Source organism: Pinus tabuliformis, chromosome J (genome assembly GCF_031772625.1).
Source record: "Pinus tabuliformis cultivar Carrire ecotype Pingquan chromosome J, CPIR1, whole genome shotgun sequence".
In the NCBI taxonomy this organism is placed as follows: Eukaryota; Viridiplantae; Streptophyta; class Pinopsida; order Pinales; family Pinaceae; genus Pinus; species Pinus tabuliformis.
Window position 1 is genome coordinate 254401751 of NC_142295.1, and position 21448 is coordinate 254423198.

Here is a 21448-nt window from a genome sequence, read left to right on the forward strand (position 1 = left end):
CTCCTTCCACTTCCTCTATTGATGCATGACATACATAATCGACATATCCTGAAGAATCATGTTAACCCTCTCTATCTGCCCATCTATTTGTGGATGATAATTTGTATTGAAATCTACCTTTGTCCCCAAGCCTGCAAAAACTCCTTCCAAAATATAGAACTAAACTTGGCATTTGATATGATCATCTTAGGAACACCATCCAATCTCACTATCTCCCTAATGAAGATCTGACCTACATCACTAGTTGAATTTGTAGACTTAACTGCAATGAAGTGAGACACCTTACTTAACCTGTCAACCACAACCATGATGGAATCATGTTGTCTTGGGTCATTGGTAAACCTATAATGAAGTCCATGGAAATGACCTCACATTCATACTTTGGAATCAGAATCAGTTGTATTAGACCAGCTGGATGTTTACATTCTTCTTTTACCTGCTGACAATCCAAACATTGAGCAACAAACTTACCCACCTATTTATTAAAATTTGGCTAATGATTGAACTTCTTAATTGTTTTCAATGTCTTTTGATATCCCGGGTGACTTGAGTATGGGTTGACATGAAACTCCCACAAGATAAGCTTCTTGATCTCACTATTGTCTAGCACATAAAACATGTTCCTGAATTTGACCAATCCATCTGCTATGAGGTGATACTCCTCATCTCTATGACCTTCACCTTGCTGCTGTAACATGTGCCTAACTATCAGTACCTATCATCATGTTTCCCTACCTGCAAGATCCACTCCCACAGATATGTCTCATAAGAACTCATTTCTGCAATGTGATTCACCTACACTCTCCTACTAAGACCATCTACAACCTTGTTCTCCTTTCCCTCGATGTATATGATCTTGAAGTCAAACTCACTCAAGGTATCCAACCATCTAGATTGCCTGGAATTCATATTGATTTGGTCAAGCAAGTACCTCATCCCACTATGATAACTCATCAAGATGAACCTCCTGCTAGGAAGATAAGTTTTCCACATCTTCAAAGCATGAATGATAGATTCCAACTAAATATCACAAGTCACATAGTTATGCTTGTGCTCATTCAACTTCCTTGACTCATAGCATACCACCTATCCCTCCTACATTGGGACTCCACCAAGTCCTCTCTTGCCAGCATCCGTACATACCGTGAACTCCTTATCAGGATCTGCAATCTTCAATACCGAAGAATTTGTAAGAAAATGCTTGAATTTATCAAAGTTAGTTGCGGACTCACTAGCCCATTCAAAATTTTTTACTTTGTCATTGTAAGTATGTAATAGGATAGGAAATCTCTCAGAAGTTCTTGATGAACCTCTTATAATAAATTTCTAATCCCATGAATGATCTAACCTCATCCACATTCCTAGGAGTTGGACATTCCATGAAAGCTTTAATATTTTCTAGGTCCATCGTTATGTCTTCCTTGGAAACAACATGTCCCAAGTAATGAACTTCAATATGAAAGAAACTGCACTTGCTAAGCTTGGCATACAACTAATTCTCTCTCAACAATCATAACATTACTTCCAGGTGCTCTATGTTCTCTTACTGATTCTTAGAATATATCAGTATGTCATCAGTGAATACTATCACAAACTTGTCTAGATAATGATGCAACATAATGTTCATCAAACACATGAAAGTAGTTGGAAAATTAGTAAGACAAAAAGGAACCACTAATAACTCATAATGCCCATAATCGGTACACAATGCAGTATTATAAATATCTTATTCGTTGATGCGCACCTGATAATATCCTTGCCTCAGATCAATATTTGAGAACACTAATTATCCCTTCAAATGATCAAACAAGTCATCAATATGCGGCAAAGGATACCTATTCTTGATAGTCACCTTGTTAAACTTCCTATAGTCAATGCACAATCTGAGAGTATCATCCTTCTTCTTCACAAAAAAATAGTGGTGGACCCGAAGGCAACACACGTGGCCTTATATATCCTTTAACAATATTTTCCATAAGCTGCAACTTCAATTCCACCAACTCTAGAGTACTCATTCGGTAAGGTTACTTTGATGTTGGTTCTTCTCCTAGTACCAACTCAATAGAGAAATCCACTTCCCTATGAGGAGGACAATCTGAAATCTCTGCACGAATCACATCATGGAACTACTGCAAAACCTGATACCTCTTTAAGGCTTCATCATCCTCAATATCCTTTCCTTTTTCACTGGAAATATGAACTACAAATAATACACATCCTTTTCTGCAATTGCACTTTGTGTGCAGAGTTTTAACCATTCTCACTGATGTAGGGTTCTTCTTTCCCTACAAGATTATCCTTTCCCTATCATCATCAAGACACTCAATAGCCTTACCATAGTAGTCCAATTTAGTCATGTGAATGTAAAAAAAAATCCATCCCCAAAATCATATTGTATGAAACCAAAGGAATCACATTTAGATGTGTTGATGTAGACATACCATTCAACTCAAATGCACAATATCTCACCCAGTGATCTTCTCTTGGTCCCTATAGCCAACTACATCAACCAAGATTTTGCATGCACTTATTCATTCAAGCCACACTTATCCACTAGGTCAAGACTGATATAACTATAATTACATCTAGGGTCAATCAAAATAGAAACAACTTGATCACAAAGCTTACCTTCCATCTCGATAATGGATGCATGATGATCAGCCTGCCTATCATCCACTTATGTATAAATCTAAGGAATACTATACCCAACATCTCCAATTGTCTATGCCTCTTAAGAATTATAAATCTCAATTCTGCCACCCTGATGTTGTGGAAAATATCTCCTGAGATGCTCTCCACCACAAGTCCAACACTGCAAAGGCTTCCTGCCATCACCTTTGTTCTACTCAGGTAGAAATTTGTGTCCTTTTTCAACTGCATTTAACTTCTTGTATTCTGCTACCTTCTACTTATCACTTACATATGGAGGTATTATTCACTTCTTAACCCATTTTCCTTAAGTCTTATCATTCCATTTCAAATAATGCTTCAGCTCATACTGATGCTTAGATTTCTCATAACAATGCTTCAATTTCCCAATGGCTTTCTCCAATGACCTAGTTTCATCATACTCAATCCAATATTTAAATGCTAAAGGAATTCCACTCATGAACCTTTGAACCTTTTCCTTCTCATCCTTAAGATACGCCACATACCTCAACAACTCCAGAAACTTAGTTATGCGATCTTCATTTGTCCTAGAAACCATCTTAAGCTCATATAACTCCTTAAACTTTCCATAATAGTATCTTTTTTACAAGTACTTCTTCCTAAAGAGTATTTTAAACTCATTCTAACTCAACTCCTATGTCTTGATGTCTCTCACACACTTCACATCTTCCCACTAGATGATTGCTTTTCCCTTGAAACTAAAAATAACTATCATTGCTTTCATATTCTCTGTATAATCATGCAAATCAAAGAACTTATTCATCCCAAGTAGCCATGATTTTACGTCTTCTAGTTTCTTCAACTCTCTATCAAATGCATGAGGCTTGGATTTCTTCAGCTCACTTGACAAGTACCCCCTCTCACTCCTCCTATAAGGATGATGATGATGATGACCATGTTGTTTATCTGAACCAAAACTAGAATAGAATCCATAACCACTACATCTCATGTTAGGTGTGTCAAACCATTTCCCACCTCTGACTGTGTCATTCTTGTCCAACCTGTATCCTCCATGAGAATTATTACCATATTGCCCATTAGTCATTTCCTCCTATCCATGATTGATCTGTGGTTGACCATGTCTCTACAAATCTAATAAGCTCTGAAGGATCACTACATTAACCTAAGATTTCTTTTCGTAAGCTCTGGAAAGTCTTTCATGTGACTCAATCAACCTGTTATTGTCTATTGTACAACTTCTAGTTTCTACATTCAAGTTTCTCAGTGTATCTGTTATATAAAGAGAGTACTAATCTCCTTGTTGCTCAACTGATCTATAAGGAGAGTCACGTGAACTGTAATCTACCATTTTTCTCATCATCTCTGATCTTCTATCTCCTTCAAATATGTCATGTTAGATAAACCAAATATAGACATATTCAAAATAATATTGTAGTGCGAAGTTCAAGGGAGGCTATCTCACCTACACATTCAATGCAGATTAGCACAATATGTAAACATATCAATCATTTCAACATCATCATCACAATGACACAAGACTATAAAAATGACCATCACAATGTATGCACAACAAACACATCAACAACTAATTATGCATTCATAACAATCACATCTAGTCCATCTATTCCAGGTGTTTGAACATCAAATCTCTTATATGAAATTGTAACCACCCCTCCCCACATTTAACCACTTCTATAAGCCCTTTGAGAAAATGTGAAGTTGAGTGCTACTATTACATGACCCGACCTACAATGTTCTAGTTAAAGAAGTGGGCCCTATAGACTGAACAGTCACTAACATCCAATAGAGACTATAGATCACTCGGGAGATGAAAAACCACCCCATGTGATCAATCACTAAGTTGGAACCATTTTTAACTAACCTAACAGCCGAACAACACACAGAGAAAGGCAAGGGCGTGGTTATAGGCCTCCAACCACATGCATTAGCATGTTTCCATGCGGTTATGGCCTAATTCCCATGTTTTGAGAAAGTGGTCCCGATATCTGAGCTACTTTTCTAGGCTATCATCCAGACCACTACTCAAAACTTCTTTTAACTTTCAATAATCGTATTTAGCATGATGGCAAATCTGAACATTCAAACTTGAATCAGAAACTTGACCTAGGTTGCCTAGAACACATTAGATCTTTCACCAAACATATCAAAAACATGTAAGCTATAGTTCATGAATGCATATCTGATCATAAATTGATGGTATGCATCTCAAAATCACCAAGAAGGCTCTAAGCCCTCTCTAGCTAGCTATAATAACACTTGTTATTTTGTGCATTCATTAACCATTTAATTACTTATTAAAACATGCTAGAAGTCATTGATAGAATGCATCATATAACCATGATAGAAACCATGGAGAATCAACCATAACATCACCATCATAATCAATACAATTTCTCATAGATCAAAATAGGAAAAATATTCATATTAACATGTGAAAATTCCAACCAAGTCAAGCATTTCCATGTACTGCCCGACCATAGATTGGGTTGAACCAAATCTCTCTTTCATCCAATCACCCCCACTCCATATTCCAAGCATGAATGTGAGATCTCATGGAATAAACCAAATAAAGGCTTCCAGAAGCCAAACCACCTCAACCCTCAACCACAGTGATTCCACCTCTACGATCCAAAAATCACTAACATCAACCAGATTGGTCTCTACCCAAGTTTTCCATGGCTCCAGGAACTAGTAACTCAACACATAACCTGGCAGGGCTCCATAATGTTTGTTCCAACCATGGCTCTAGGGACTAGTAACTCAACCCACCAAGGGCTTCAGATCATTTGTCCCAAACTATGGCTCCAGGAACTAGTAACTCAACCTAGTTTGTTCTAGGGATTTTAGAGCATTTGTTCCAACCCACAACCATCAGGAACCTGAGCACCAATCAGAAAAAAACAAGTGGAATACCCACAACACCATAGTTATTGTTAATAAACCAACTCACAAAAATATGGAAAATATAGATCAATGACTTGAAATCAGCCTCTTCGAGGGGGAAACCTCCTTTACATTACACAAATGAACAATTCTTGGATGATACAAATGACAAGACCTCATTTCTATATATAGGATTCTAAAGGTTCATAATATAATCAGAGGTGACGTAACAATAATAATGTAAGGGCATGACACTAACAATGGTGGGCTTCTATGGGGCACAATAATAACAATATGGGGACTACATGGGCACAATAATATAATAAGGGGGTTGCACTAACAACAATAAGGTGTTACACTAGTAGTATAGGGACCTAACATGCCCCTCTCCTTCAAAAAGTGTTGTCCTCAACACTTGAGTAGTTTTGGATGCTTCTGTGTAAAATTCTCATCCTCCCATATCGAATCTTCAGTGGGAAATCTCTTCCACTTGATGAGATACTATGAAGTTGATCAATTTTGTAGCTATTGATTTCTTGTTTCTGTGATTGCTTCATGTTCCAATATGATTTTTCCTTCCTCGTAAAGTTCTGGCAATATTATTTGAACTAGGATCTTCTGCAAATTTTGAATGATTGGCCACTCTTCTTCATCATTATTCCATTCATCCCTTGCTTCGCTTATCCAATCTAGTTGGATAATAGAAATAGCACAAAACAATGCTTCCACATCCTCATCCTTTCTTGAGACTGCATCTGCAACAACATTTTTCTTCCCTTTTTTGTAGATGATTTCAAATTCATAACCCAACATATTTGTACCCATTTTTTATGTTCTTTTGAAGATATTCTTTGTTCTAAAAATTATTTAAGACTATCATGATCCGTTTTTATGTTGAAGTGTCTTCCCATTAGGTAAGGTCATCATTTCTTAAGTGCATGTAGTATTACCAACATTTCCTTCTTATAAATAGCTTTCTTGAGGGACATTTTTTCGTATGGATGTAGCCATAAAATTACGCAATCACCTAAATCAAAACTTCTTTCACTGCAATGTTGATCTGCCTGTTTTTCATTCAATTCTGCACCAAAGTGGCATTATCCTTTAAAAGTTGGAGAACTTGTTGTTGATGCTTGATGTGATATTTCACTGCTTGAACCTTTTTCTTCTTGATATGTCCTTCTGTCTTGAGAATTTGAGGAGTGGTAATTTCTATCAATTTAATACAAGATATGGCCACATTCATTTCTTGATGCTCGATGTGATCTTTCAGTTCTTGAACATTTTTCTTCTTGATATGTCCTTCTATCTTAAGAATTTGAAGAGTGGTAATTCTTGCCAATGCTTTACAAGATATGGTCAGATTCATTTATTCTTTCTCTGGGTTTGTCTCCTAGTGTATATCCTCTTCTTTTGATGTTTCTTGATCCTTTTCTTCCTCCTCTTCATAATCTATGTAAAATAATTTCTTCTCAACATGCTTATGACTATTCGTGTATTTTCTATCACAAATGTAAGAGAGCCCCTTTTCTCTTTCTTCTTCCAATTGTTTTGGTGTAAACCTTGTAGTTTGTGGAACGTTAGGTGAAAAAACACTTCCATATTTATATTTGTGAGTGGTAGGATTCATTGTTTCCATAATTCCTCTTTCAATTTTTCTTGCCAACCTGAATGCCTTCTCCAATGAATCTGATTCCCAAAGATGAACCTCATGTTGAATGTTATCCTTTAAAGTTCCTATGAAGACATCAATCATTTTCTTCTTTAGAATATCATTTACCCTTATATTCAATTTTTGGAAGTCCTCAATAAGTCTTCAATGTGCTTTGTCATTGAACCCTTTTGTTTGAGATTTCTCAATTGGCTAAAGAAGGTGTTGCTCTTTGTATCCTCATAATGTGCTATCATTTCCTCCATGAAAATTTACCAAGTGACAAGTGGTTTACGAGAACAAAGCCCTTTATACCATAAAAATTGATTCAATTCTAAATATAAAGATGCAATATGTACCTTTTTTAAATGTTTTACATCATGTAGATCAAAATATTGCTCCATCTATAGTATCCAATTTACCAGATCATTGCCATCAAGCTTCCTCATATTGCCTTTTCTTAATTTTATGATCTTGATATTGAAACAACTCTAACTCTGTAATTTAGGATCTCCAAGTTCAGAAATTGCTCTATGTGGTAGCTCTTTGAGTCCTCTTTCTAACCGCACCAGTCTAATCAATTTTGGATTTCAAGAAAGAGTTATGCCAAATCTCCTACAATGACCTGACTATAGACTAGTATAGTAGAGTGAACTTGTACAACCTTCCACGTCTTACTGTTTCCACCTTCAGATATGAAAAAACTACAGTTTGTCCTCTTTCTGTAACTTCTGACGAAATTGTAATGTGATGCTTAGGGAAAAAGTTGTGATGATTTTCCCAAGGTCACTTGTTTAGAATGTAATTCGGGAGTCTACAAAAACCCTAACTTCCTCAGATCATATCGTTGAACATATAGCAAGAAAATATTGGAAATTTGGACCTAAGGTTAAAAACGATTTCGACTCAATTGGGTTTTTTTTATAGCTTCTAAAACTTCGCAAAAAGAAATTTACAGCAAAAATTCCATGATGACCTGTTTGGAGCAGTGAAACCCTAGATTCCAAAGCTCTAATACCAAATGTTAAGAAACCAGCTCACAAAAAAATAGAAAATACAGATCAATGACTTAGAAATTAGCCTCTTCTAGGGGGAAACCTCCTTTACATTACACAAATGAAAAATTCTTGGATGATACAAATGACAAGGCCTCCTTTCTATATATAGGATTCTAAGGGGTCATAATATAATCAGAGCCAACATACTAATAATAATGTAAGGGCACAACACTAACAATAGTGAGCTTCTATGGGGCACAATAATAAAAATATGGGGACTACATGGGCACAAATAATATAATAAGGGGGTTGAACTATTAATAATAATGGATTACACTAGTAGTATAGGGACCTAACAGTTATCGAGTAAATGGAAAGGCAAGGTTGAAACCACTGCCAATCCAGTAAAATCACCATGTCAATGACAACACATAAACAGATCATCACATGCATATACCATGCATCCGAAAATCAATAAGGAAATCACAAATGAAACCTGTTACCTGCAAAGCAATCTAGCTATAGTTGTTGATCCAACTATTTCTTTACGCTTCCCTCTTTTCCTTTTCCTTCTTTCTCCAAATCCAAGTGAATAATATATTAGTCCCAACATGCTCCAAGATTTCTCTAAGTGTGCAAGAGTATGAGAGAATTAGAGAATGAAAGGAGAGCTGAACTTAAAACTGACATAAAGAAAAAATTGTCAGAAGGTTGTCAAAAAGCTAGAAATTGTTTCTTTGAAGCCTTTTATCATCGATGTCTCTATTTTCTTCATTTTCCTTCATTTTTCCTCTAATTTCCCTTGCATGCAAATTTCTATCTCTTCACCTTCCTTTTCTCCTATTTTTCTTTATTTTCATAAACAAATGTCAATTATTGCCACTTTTCCTTTGCCAATGCCTTTTCCAAGTTACATAGCCATGAGTTAATCACAAGTGATACCCACTAGGATGTTTTTCCAAACATTCAGTTTTGAATATATGTCCCATGACCTTGGGTTTATTTTATTTCCATGGAAAATAAACCACGGGTTATTAAAATTTAATTAATTAGAAGGAAATATTTTTAAATATGAATTATTATTCCATTATTGGGTGGGAAATGTCAGCGAGCAAGTGCTTGGGGGTGAGACCAACACCCCACAATCTCATAGTTCATTTAGGAGGAGGATTGCATGGCCACCCCTAACATGCAAAAGCATGTGACACTTCAATTATAATGATATGAATATGAATAGCCCCCTTTCTAGATTATTCTCCATGTATGAACTTGCACATATGTGATTTTTAAGATGGTATGTTTCCCAGCCCTCGCCATGGGTGGGATATCTAGGACAACTCTATTGAGAATCTTGTGCATGAGATTCTTGCCAATGTTTGATGATTTGTTGTTGAAACCTTTCAACATTGTGCCTACTTGTACTTGAATTCAGAGGTGTTGATGTATAGTTCCAAGTTTGACTTACGATAGTGTATAGTGTCTGGTCAATGGGAGAACCAATGCTCGAGTGGGAAAGCTTTCTATCAGCCCTCGGTGTGAATGTGGACAATATTGCATGGTGGTCACTACGTTGCCCTCCATACCTTGACAGTAACTGGATAGTGGTTGCTACTTCGTCCTCACGTCTGCAACTCTCACAACACCTGACATTATAGATAATGAATTTCAAGTTGTTGTGGAGCCAAAGCCGACAAATTATTTCTTTGATCTTTGGTTTTTTTGTCTTCTACACCTACTTTAGCTCCCTAGGACAACATGCATTAGCAACGCATGCGCAGCCACTGAGAGAGGGGAGTTCATGGACTTGAAGGAAGAACCCATGTTGAGGTTGAGGTTGAGGAAGTTGCATCCACATATAATCTGGCTACCCCCTTTGAAATTCATGTTGATATATGTCACCTTGAGTCCTTGGTTGTTGCTTAAGTGTTTTATGATTTTGATATCATTGCGTAGTTTTTCCAATGTGTCCTTGACCCTATTCACACTAGGGGAAGACAAAAACAATACCTCAACTCTATCACCCTTCATTGGTGACTCAAGGCATTGCTACGAAGAGATCATAAAGAAAATCAAGAAGAGAAATATAGCATATTTTTTTCCCTGGATGATATCAAGAGTGCCTTGAGGTATCAATGTTCGTGCTTGGAGAGCCTGGATGCAAGAATAGCTCATTTGGAGAGCTACCTTATTATGATGAAAAACTACGAGCTCCTCTAGGTTCTAGTGCTAAAGATCCTACCCCTCTCACATCATTGGTTTATGATGTATTCCTATAGCCTTTTTATATGCACTTATGTAATAAATAGACCTATTTATTTTCAGCAATTGATATATTTTGTTCATACATTAACATTCGTAAATAATCAACAAATCTAATTTCTCTTATAGCAAATTGAGACTGCTTATAAATATCCTAGTTGAATTATATAAATCTAAATGATGCATAAATTTTTTACTTTTGAAAAATACAAAATAAATTAAAAAATAAATTATAATATTATTTATAAAAATATATTTTAATCATTTACTTCGAAAAAAATTATACAATAAATAATATATAATGTTGTATGAGTTGGAATACACAGCCATTAGATTCAATAATAATATATATTTCAGTTGTACAACATTTTATTTATTATTATAATATATGAATGAGAATTATGATAAGATAGGTTCAAGATGCACGATGTATTAACCAGTATTTTTAAATATGAATCATGATACTATGATAGCATTTGCATATGAGTTATGATACGATCCACGTTCTAACCCTTCAACCTACTATGTGAAATTAATTATCCAATAAATTGGGACCCTATAACATTTTTTTATACAACATAACCTTACACTATTCTTTTATATGGGTTAGAGTGTGGGTTCGAGAATACTTTTTGAAAATGACAGCATCTCTCGACCCAATGAAAAAAAAAAAGGATGACCCTAAACGTGTTTGGATAACACAGAATCTTTTTGGCTCCTCAAAGGTGTTTGGATCTTGTGAGTTAGGATAGATAAACTCGAGTTAGTATAGATCTTGTGAGTTAGGATAGATAAACTCGAGTTAGTATAGATAATAGAGTTTAGGTTTTTGTGATTTATATTATGTTAGAGAGATTTTCTGGTGAAAATTACATGGAAAATCATTTGTCGACTTTTTTCGAACCAATTAGTGTGGTTCATCATCAGAACAAGATGAAAAAACAGATCCAGATTAGCATGTTAAATAATTTGAGCGGATCCTCCAACTACTAACTAGACCAACCGCTACTTATAATAAATGTTTACAGCTACGCCACAGAGAACAAACATCTTTGGATGTTGTGAGTGATAAGAGGAACTATGCTATTTTTGAACAAAAACCCAGCAACTCACTGCAGTTTTATTAAAGAAATTCCATCAATCTATGGAATTCGTGATAATCAATCGCTATTAACAATAATAAGATAGGGCAGACGTCATATAATGAAATAGAAATGACATAGCAGTCAACGTTACAAAGTCAGTGCTCTAATCATACAACCTTCTGTGCTGTAATTTTACAAGATCGAGGTGGGATTGTCCAGCAGAGGACAATATTTCTGTCAGATTTTTATTCATTTGCATAAGGAGCGAGATTTCCTGATGAATGATACTGAAGCATCGCATAAATATTTGATATTTGACAATCATGGATCCCAAGAGTGTTGGCATGCCTGTGGAGGCGTCCAGTGCACGTCCTTCGTGACAATATGGCCGGGCAGTGGATTCATTATGTAGTTTTCCCAATCGGAGAGTGTGTTTCGCAGATCATGGAGCTTTGCCTTCAGTCCTTTGCAGCAATTGGCGTGCATGGTGTATACAAGGCTCAAATCCTGGCTCCCCTGGCAGTACCCTCTGAAGTATTTCGTATCCAGGAAGACGATCTCAAGGCCTCTGTTTTTTATCTCTGGGACTTTGATTAGGTTTAATACGTCTTGCTCGTTTGTTCCAGGATATTTTGATTTCGACTCATACCAGAACTTGAAGAAGCTGATGGTTTTTTCGTTAGAGCGCACGTACATGTAGCCGCCATTGGGGCGGTTGCCGAGATCGTGTGGTCGACCGTTGTAACTGTCTGAGGCGATATTCATGTCTGCGCTGGGCGAGTACCTTGTGAAGGGATCCCGGAACCACAATATATCAGTATCCTGCAAGCCAATGTATAATTACAGATGTTATGATTTTATTGGACACGTTTATTTTTGGTTCTTCATAAACACTTCAAATAGAAGAAAAAAAAATTAAAAGCATAAAATGGATAGAAGAAAAAATCCAGTTCTCAGAAGCACCTACAATTGATTCACTAGGGAGGAATTTCAGGGAATTTTTTTGGATTAGAGGGGTTCCAAGTGAGGGCGGTTTAATGGGGAAGGAGGTGGTTTTTTCATAAACCTACAACCCATCTAAATGGATATAAGAGAAAAATCCAGTTTTTAAAAGCATAAAATGGATAGGAAAAAAACCCAGTTAGTTGATTTACTAGAGAGGAATTTGAGTAAGTTTTTACTACAGAGGAATTGAGAGGAATTTGAGTAATTGGAATTTGAGTAATTTTTTTTTTTTGAGGTGGGAGGTGTTGGGAAAGAGGTGGTGAGAGAAATATAAATTGAAGTTAAGTTGGGATAAAAGAGAAAAATCCAGTTTTTAAAAGCCGAAAATGGATATGAAAAAAATAAAAATAAAAAATCCAGTTAGTTGATTCACTAGGGAGGAAGGAATTTGAGTAATTGGGGGACTAGAGGTGTGGGGAAGGAGGTGGTGAGAGAGGGAAGTATAAATTGGTGTTAAGTTTTTAGTTTTAGTTTATAAAATAGGTAAGTTCATGTCTTTAATATAGGTACATAGATTATTTTATTTGGTTGAGTATTGATGAGTTTTATTTTTATCTTTTAATAATTTTTTAAAATATTGATGTTTTGGGTGATGTTAAATTTTGAAATAGCAAATTTTATGAAAAGCGAAATTCAAAGTTTTAGTATAATTTTAATAAAGACTATGTCCCATGTTGTAAATGACTAAATCAATTATTTACTTTCTAGTTGTTTGTATATAGGATGACGACAAAGCACATTTTCATGTGTTTTTTGAAGTCAATTGGGGTTATGTTGGGTGAATGAGTGGAATGATTGTTATTTTTTTTAAGTCAACTGGGGTTATGTTGGGTGAGTGAGTGGAATAATTGTTATCTTAATTAGTGAGGTTCAAATCTCTACTAATAACAAGTTGAGCTTTAATTTCTAAATGAATATTATTGTAAAAGTTTCTAGTCTTAGAAAAACACTTTTAAGTAAGTATAACTATAAGTTGCACTGATCCAGTAGCCTCACTTTGATCTCTTTCCTTAGAAAAAATATAAAATAATAATAATTAATATCTATTAAAACTATTTATATAATTTTTAATTTAAATAAAAATATAAAAGGTATAGAATAATATAAAATTATTAAAAGGCATATGATTCGATTGCAAAGAACTTCAAGATGGGGATGATAATATTTAAACTCAAAACAATCTTTTAATCCTAAAATAATATTTAAATTTTTTTAATCTTAAAATAATATTTAAATTTTTTTATTTCATAATTAATAGTTTATTTTCGTTTTATCTAATGAAATAGGCCAAGGATCGGAATTAAAAAACAGATGTGAAAAAGTTAAAACCTGCCACTTATTTTAAAAAATACACATTTTTTATATTACTAAAAAAAATACACATGCTCTACTACTATTTTATGTATGCCTTCGATGATATTTTTAATATATAGTTTTATCCATATTAAAGTGTAATAATAACTATGAAAATACAATTTAGAATATGTAAATATCCGAGTGAAGTCAACGAGGGTGTCTCCATCCCATTTTGGTAATGCGTACCAAGATAGAATCTGGTCGGGCCTCAACCATGAAAATCGAGCCACATTAGGTTGGTTGTGTGATGGGTATGGTTTTTTTTATTTTAATTTGAATTGACCATAAAAATCCATTCACTCTAAGTTCGTTGTATAGTGACTATGGTTTGTGCTTTTAACTTCAATTTAAATTTCATATATTATAATATGCCATATTATATAATTCAATTATTTTTCTTAATAATTTTATATTATAATATGTTTTGACTATATAATTTAATTATTTACCTTAATCTTGAAATTTTTCAAGATGCTAAATTCATTTTTTAAGAAAAAATAATTGTAATATTTTTATTAAAAAAATATTATATATTGTCGAAGATCTTATTCAAATTACAAAACATATATCTTTGATAAAAATATCTTAAATACTCATAATAATTATTAATGTAGTTGATATAATCTTATAGGTCTATATCAACTATATTGAAAAATATGGTTGTATATATGTTTTAGTTGATATAAGCCATAGGCCTATATCAACCACATTGGAAAATGTGGTTGTATATATGTTTCATATAAGCCTATCAGCGTTTATCAATATTATTAAAGAAATGATGATGATGACGATGATGACGATGGTTAACATCCGCTGAGACCAAACAATGGTCTATCGGACCTAAAAAAACAAATTATTTATTTTGATTTAAGATTTTATTCCTATACTCAAAAAACTTGGAGAGAAACCCCCGATCTCACTATAATTTTGACATTGTAAAAAGCTAAGAAAGTCAATATTGTATTGACATTGTTATATATTGTCAAAAATCTTATTCAAATTACAAAACATATATCTTTCATAAAAATATATTAAATACAAAACAAAATCCGACATAAAATATACAACTAAATTCACATGTACAATTAAAAATTAAATTTAAACCCCAAAAAATGAAATTTGGAAAAAAAAACCAACCAAAATCTCCAGAAAAGTCTACCAGTTAGATTGGGTAACACACCTTCACTGGATCACAGCTTAACAAAAAAAGTGAAAACAATGACACTTACCGAGAAAACATAATTGTAGCCTGCCTCCAACACCTGGCCGAAGAAACGCAGCCTTCTCCACATCATTTTCAAGTAATCTTCTGTCATGAACAACTCCTCGCCTGAGAAATCAACGCCTGTCTTCATCAGATAACAGTGTTCGTGAATCTGCCTGCAGCGGTGGAGTGCCGTGTTATCCACTGCAACAATGAGAAGATTCTTCAGCAGGTGCTCAGTTCCGTTGCCTGCTCGAAAACTCTGTAAGAAGAGATCAATCATGCTATTATTCTGCGACCAGGCAGCGTTCAACGAGGTGATTATCACCGTTCTGTTTTGGTTCGCTGCCTTTGACAGTCTTAATTCAAGCTCTGTCATATTATTATTCTGCGCCGAAACCTGTAAATCAGTAGAATGAATCAAGGGGTAACATAAGATACCATTTGTCAGCAAATCTGAGTTAAATAATGGGAGGGTATCGTTTTAAATTAGGAGTTTGGAGGTATTTTCGGTTTATTTTCTACTTTAATTTGTTTGGAATTTAATTGGGATTTGTTAGAATTACAAATTTGATTTATGAACTATTCACAATCATAGGATGTTCTAAAAATTTTTAGTCTTAGTAAATCTAAATATAGTCAAAATACAGTTTAAATGACATACAGATGTGACAAAAACATATTTACCCAAAAACTCTAAAAATACAACTAATTATTAAAAAATTCTTTAATCCATTTTTTATAATTTTGGATTTTGGTTTCTATATTTAAAAATATTGATCCATGTTGTTTACAGAGAAAATTGTTAAAAGAAAAATGAAATACATAAAATAAATAAAACCTATCTCATTTTTTAAAATTCTAAAAAAACATATTTATAGCATGTAATTCCCACATTTTTTTTAACTGCAACTTACATTTCTCCCCGTAAGAAATCTAAAATACACCATAACTTCATTTCAACCTGACTGTAAATATTTCTTAAAATTATATTAGAAAGAAGAAACCTCGGAACAAAATTACAATTCTAAAAGCCTGGGAAAAGACCAATAGCCCTGTGTAAAAAACCCTAATAATAGATAAAAAGCTGAGAAAAAGATGTTTAACTCTATTATATATTTTTTTGGAATATTTCGAAATTTGATTATAAGAATAAAATTAAACAACTGATTTTACATCTTAATATTTCTTTATAGTATCATGAAATATTTCCAAAATTTACAATGAAATTGAATTCAACTTACGGAAAATTAACTGGACTAACCATTTAGCAAACCAGAAATATATAAAAAATAACAATTCAAAATCCTAATTACAACCCTGAACCATGTAAACAAACCAGAAATGTAAACAGAAACAACAATTCAAAATCGTAATTACAACCTTGAACCATGCAAACAACCATGTAAACAGAAATCACAATTCAAAATCCTAATTACAACATTGAACCATGGACAAACCCAAGTGGGCTGCAGAGCTCCGAGGCATTCCACCATCCAGATGAAAATTCCGTTGGGCACATGGTATGTCTGAAAATATCTTTGAATGCAACGAAAGAGCATAATCTTGTTGACTGACCAAATGCTTTAATATTTATAGCAGAGCCCAAATGCAAACCTATTTATATGGGAAAATATAGAAATACTTATTACTGATGGCTCTGCTAAGTGTTTACACATGGATCTATGATCATATAATAAGGATATTCAAAAATCATGAACTTACTTGAACTGTAGTCCCATTGTTATGTGCAAATCTGTCCGAAAAGGAGCTTAAAACGATTGGATTGACCAACGCCAATTGGGCCTTGTTCAAGACCCCTAAGTAGATTGTTCCAATCACTGTTACGCAGAACAGGACCAAGGTCACATTCCTCACCTGATCGCTGTGATTGGCCTCCATGGATTTACGCCTTAATTTCTTGCTCCTAATCTTATTTGCTGCCTTGAATACAAATAGAGACACATGTACAAACACTTTCTGTTATACAACTTTCAATACTCCCTGCTGAACAATTTTTGGTAGTATCATCATTTGCATTCTGCTTCTTCAACTTCTCAGACGAGCATGCAGTTTTTTGACAGAATAATTGCGTGCAACAATAATATTACGCAACAGAACCCAGTCAAATCACAGAAATGGTTGAACCCATATACGCCCGTTTATAATGCTGGCACCGCCATTGTTAACAGGTGGGGCACCAGCAATGGGGAGACCAAATGGCTACCGTGCCACCCAAACCCTAACCTCACAAGTCAATTGGAGCACTGATTGCAATACAAAAACCCTACGACAACCTCTCAGAGCTGTCAATCATTTCAATATATGATGGAATCTTTGAAATGAGCTCACTTATATAGGGATGATGCCTGTTGACCCCTTCAGGGGAATAAGCCATCTTTCTTGAAAATGATTTTGCCAATTAAATTATCTCAACTTCTGGCTTCTAGGATCATGCTTCTTATTGTATAATTTTTTAATATGCATAAACTTTGCATTTTTTTAATCGGATTGGCGACAGGTCAGGCTTCATGAGACTTGTTCTTGTGGCGATTGTCTTATGTGAATTGCATTCCATAATTATAATCTAACAGATGCTTCTCGTTCCCAATATTTTAAATGAAGATTAGGCTCATTTGAAGGAAAAAATCATCGCTGGAATAGTACCATAAACAAAACAAAAAAATTCAGATACAACGTGGCTCATAATTTTGTGAGACTATCTACATGCATCTGTAAACCAATGGAAATAGAATATTTGTGATAAATTATTTGATCGAAGCGGAATTATACATAGTGATTTTTTTTATTGAGAGAAATTTGGTAACCGGCATAGTTTAATATTGAAGTGATTTTAATAATTGTTCTACGCCTGTAAAGCCAAAATGAACCCAAAAAAAAATTGTTGATAATGAATTTAATATAAGTAATAGTCATCCTTAATTTCATATATGTAAATATAACATTATAACAATTATGTTATAGTATGAAGAAAGAAGAGAACAGCAGGACAACCGTATTTCTCACTCTTCCCAACTTACTTATATATATATATATATAATATTATACAAATTTACCATTCTATAAAGTATATAAAAAATAGAAAACAAATACAATTTTTCAAATAACATAAATATAAAAGGTTTAAATTATTTTCATTAGAATTCATTTTTCTAGTATCTTTGAAACAGCGTAAAAAGTTAGATTCAAGATTCATAAAAGTAAAAAATAGAGTGTGTTGGATCAAATTCTTAGTGCTCCTTCTTGTAACTCCAAACCTTATTTGGACAATGAACCGACTTTAGAGATTTTATCTAAATCAATATTGGCAGAGAAATTTTGAGAATGTAAAATATAAATTTTTGATGTCGCAAAATAAAGGTTGAAGCAAGGAATTCTGAGGTATAGTTTCCTTCCATAGATAGTAGAAAAGGGAGAATTAGGTATTATGATAAAATATTTTTTTAAATCATGAAAGAATATAGAATATCGATTTATTATTTTTAAGAATAACAAGGTGGTGTATATTTAAATGATAACTCATAAATCTTATTTTTCAAAATGATTTCATTTAACTTAGCTAAAAAAGAGCTTAATCATAATAATCTTATAATTAAAAGGAATGTTTTTATTCACACTCTTAAAAACATTTACAAACTTTATTTCATTTGGATAAAATAGAGTTAATCATAATGACCCTTACATAGTTAGCATTGTGATTTTTACTCTTACTAGTAAAAACATGTTCAATGAGACTTTAATTCTAGGATTTACATAAGGTAGAGACTCATGAATTTCTTAAATAATTAAATAAAACATAATGATGTAAATAATTATAATGTAGATATTTGTGACATTTCTTTAAATAATTGAAGTAGATGTGATAGGAGTGATATTTGATTGCTTTGTTTTAATTTTAGTCATATTTAATTATTATTTTTGTTATAAGATCTTGACTCATTCCTATATATATATATATATATATATATATATATATATATATATATATATTATTATTCTTAAACTAGTAGTTATAGGAATATTATTTACATGGCCCTCTATTTAAGCTTGTGCCATGATCTCCATCTTCATCTGGTCTTGATGATGAACCACACTAGCTCGAAAAGCATCCGCAAAATTTTATCCTATGTGATTTCTACATAAAAGACTCTTCTTAATCAAATCAATAGACTCACTCAAACAATTAAAAAGAAGACTCCAAAAAAATTTAAATAATTAAAAATATATATATGATGGAATTGGAGAGGATGTAAACAATTATGATAAAGAGATTTGTTCTATCTTTTTAAATAATTGAAGTAAATGTGATTGAAGTTTGAGGTTGGGTGCAACTAACAATGGTGTCTTATGAAGTGTTAATGGGCATGCAAACCTAGAAACCAACAATATGTTAATTTGGGATGGATGATTAGAGGTACTTGTTTAATGAATTTTTAGATGGTGTAAAAAGATGAAATGTTGGAAAATGAATTGACTTTCTTTAAATATATTTTTTATTAATTTTTAATTATAAAAAGTATGTCTAACTATGTAAATTTTTAATTTTCCTAACATTGCTATGTTATTTTTCATGCAAAATATAATGATGGAATATTGCTACAAAAACATGTGATTTGTAGAGAACAAATTGTTCTTGTGCATGACTATTTTCCCTAAATTTATAATTTTAATTTTATAATTTTTTGTAATTTATGAAAGTTATTATATCCTTGAAATTACAAGCCCTTTAGTTAGAGCAACCTAAAATGGTATTAACATTATCAAACAACCCTTATTTTTTAGATTGTATGCTTTAATGTCTTGTAGTGCACCATATGATTTTTTTCCCAAACGGTTAAGGCCCCAAAAAGTTATAAACAAGGTAAATGAGGGATGTATTTTAAGATTTTGATATATGTCAAGTGAAAATGTATTAAAAATAATAAAATTTATTATTATTTTTTTTTTTTCTTGGTAAAAAGACTAATCTATTAAATATGTACAGAGTTCAAAATTACATCAGGTGAAACCAGTATGCTCTTGCCCTCGCAGGGGCACCAGATAGAGACCAAGACTGAGACTGACATAAACCAAGACAGAGTCCAACACTGCAAGCCCGCGCAGGAGCAGTAATCTGAAATACCAAGGCTGGCCATAGACGTAGGCCCACGCAGGGGCATTAGACAAAAAGGTGCCTACCAATTCCTCCCGCGCAGGGGAAACAACTCTTGCTCACATCAATAACACAAAATACATAACAGCAATAACAACCCAAAAGACACCAACTGGACACATAACAAAACAGAGAACGATAACAGAACCTTGAGCGACCTAGCGAAGCTTGAGCGCTGGCGCCGTCATTTGTCTGGTTCGTCCGGTTGCTCTTCCACAATTGGGCACCACCCATAGTATTCCGGCTCAGCTTCAGTTGGAGAGGTCGCTGCCTCTTCCCCAATTTCTGCCTTTGGAGCAATCTGGGTATGCTTGGCTTTTTCCAGGACCTTTGCTTCCTGCTCCATCTCAGCTGTCGGAGCCTGCTCTGCTTCCTCTGGGTTGTCTTGCATCCTTTGCTCCTGAGCATTCATGGGGTCGTCATCATCTGGAGGATTCTCAATAAACAGAATAGAAACATGCGCGCTGATTCTTGGGTTATTCGTTGAGCTGGTGAAATTGAAGATGGTGGAACCAAAAGCTAGCAAGGAGGCCGAGCCTGAAGCCCCTGCATCCATGAATTGACCGGAGTGTAGGGGGGTGGCTCCAAAGGAGCTGGCAAGATTTCAGTGGCAACAATGACCAGCACTGTCCCCTTCAGGTCTGCGCGAGCCCCCTCCTCTGGATGAGCCTCGACGGCTGAGCATACGCTGTCGAGGTCTCACCATTGTGGGATGAGAATTCCAGCAAACTACCAGATGAACAAGACTATCAGCAGCCTGAGCCAACCGCGCGATGGACCCGTCCGTCTGAGAAGGGACCGCAACAATAATAGAGAGGCTAACCGACTGCATAACAACCAACATTCCCTGCTCAATCCCTATTTTATTATTAGCTTCCTCACCTACCCTGCTCGGGATCCCATCCACCATTACTGCTGCCTTACGCTGGGTCAAATACATTCTCCGGGCATTAACTGTCTCAGGTCCCCTCGTCTTAAATCTTTCATGTCCTTTCCAGCTGCTTGCTTGGGGTGCGACGTGATGGCTGAGGGGCGGCATGTGTCCAGCCCCCGACTCCCGTCCCATCTCCCTAATCACCCGCATCCGGGGAAAATTTATTATTATTATTTATTATTATTATAGGATCTACATGCTTGAATTTATATGTTATGTATTTTCATGGACAATAGATTTGTCTAACT

General features: G+C 34.3%; 1 protein-coding gene across 1 annotated transcript; it reads right to left on the bottom strand.

The window, feature by feature from the left end:
* Window positions 1-11565: 11565 nt before the first annotated feature.
* Window positions 11566-17378, bottom strand: LOC149226733 (uncharacterized protein At4g15970-like). The gene is made up of 3 exons (XM_089375361.1): window positions 16819-17378; window positions 15119-15493; window positions 11566-12350 (listed from the first exon to the last, which is right to left on the bottom strand). The coding sequence occupies exons 1-3, from the start codon at window positions 16993-16995 to the stop codon at window positions 11850-11852; spliced, it is 1053 nt and encodes a 350-aa protein (XP_089231487.1). The 5' UTR covers window positions 16996-17378; the 3' UTR covers window positions 11566-11849.
* Window positions 17379-21448: the final 4070 nt, after the last annotated feature.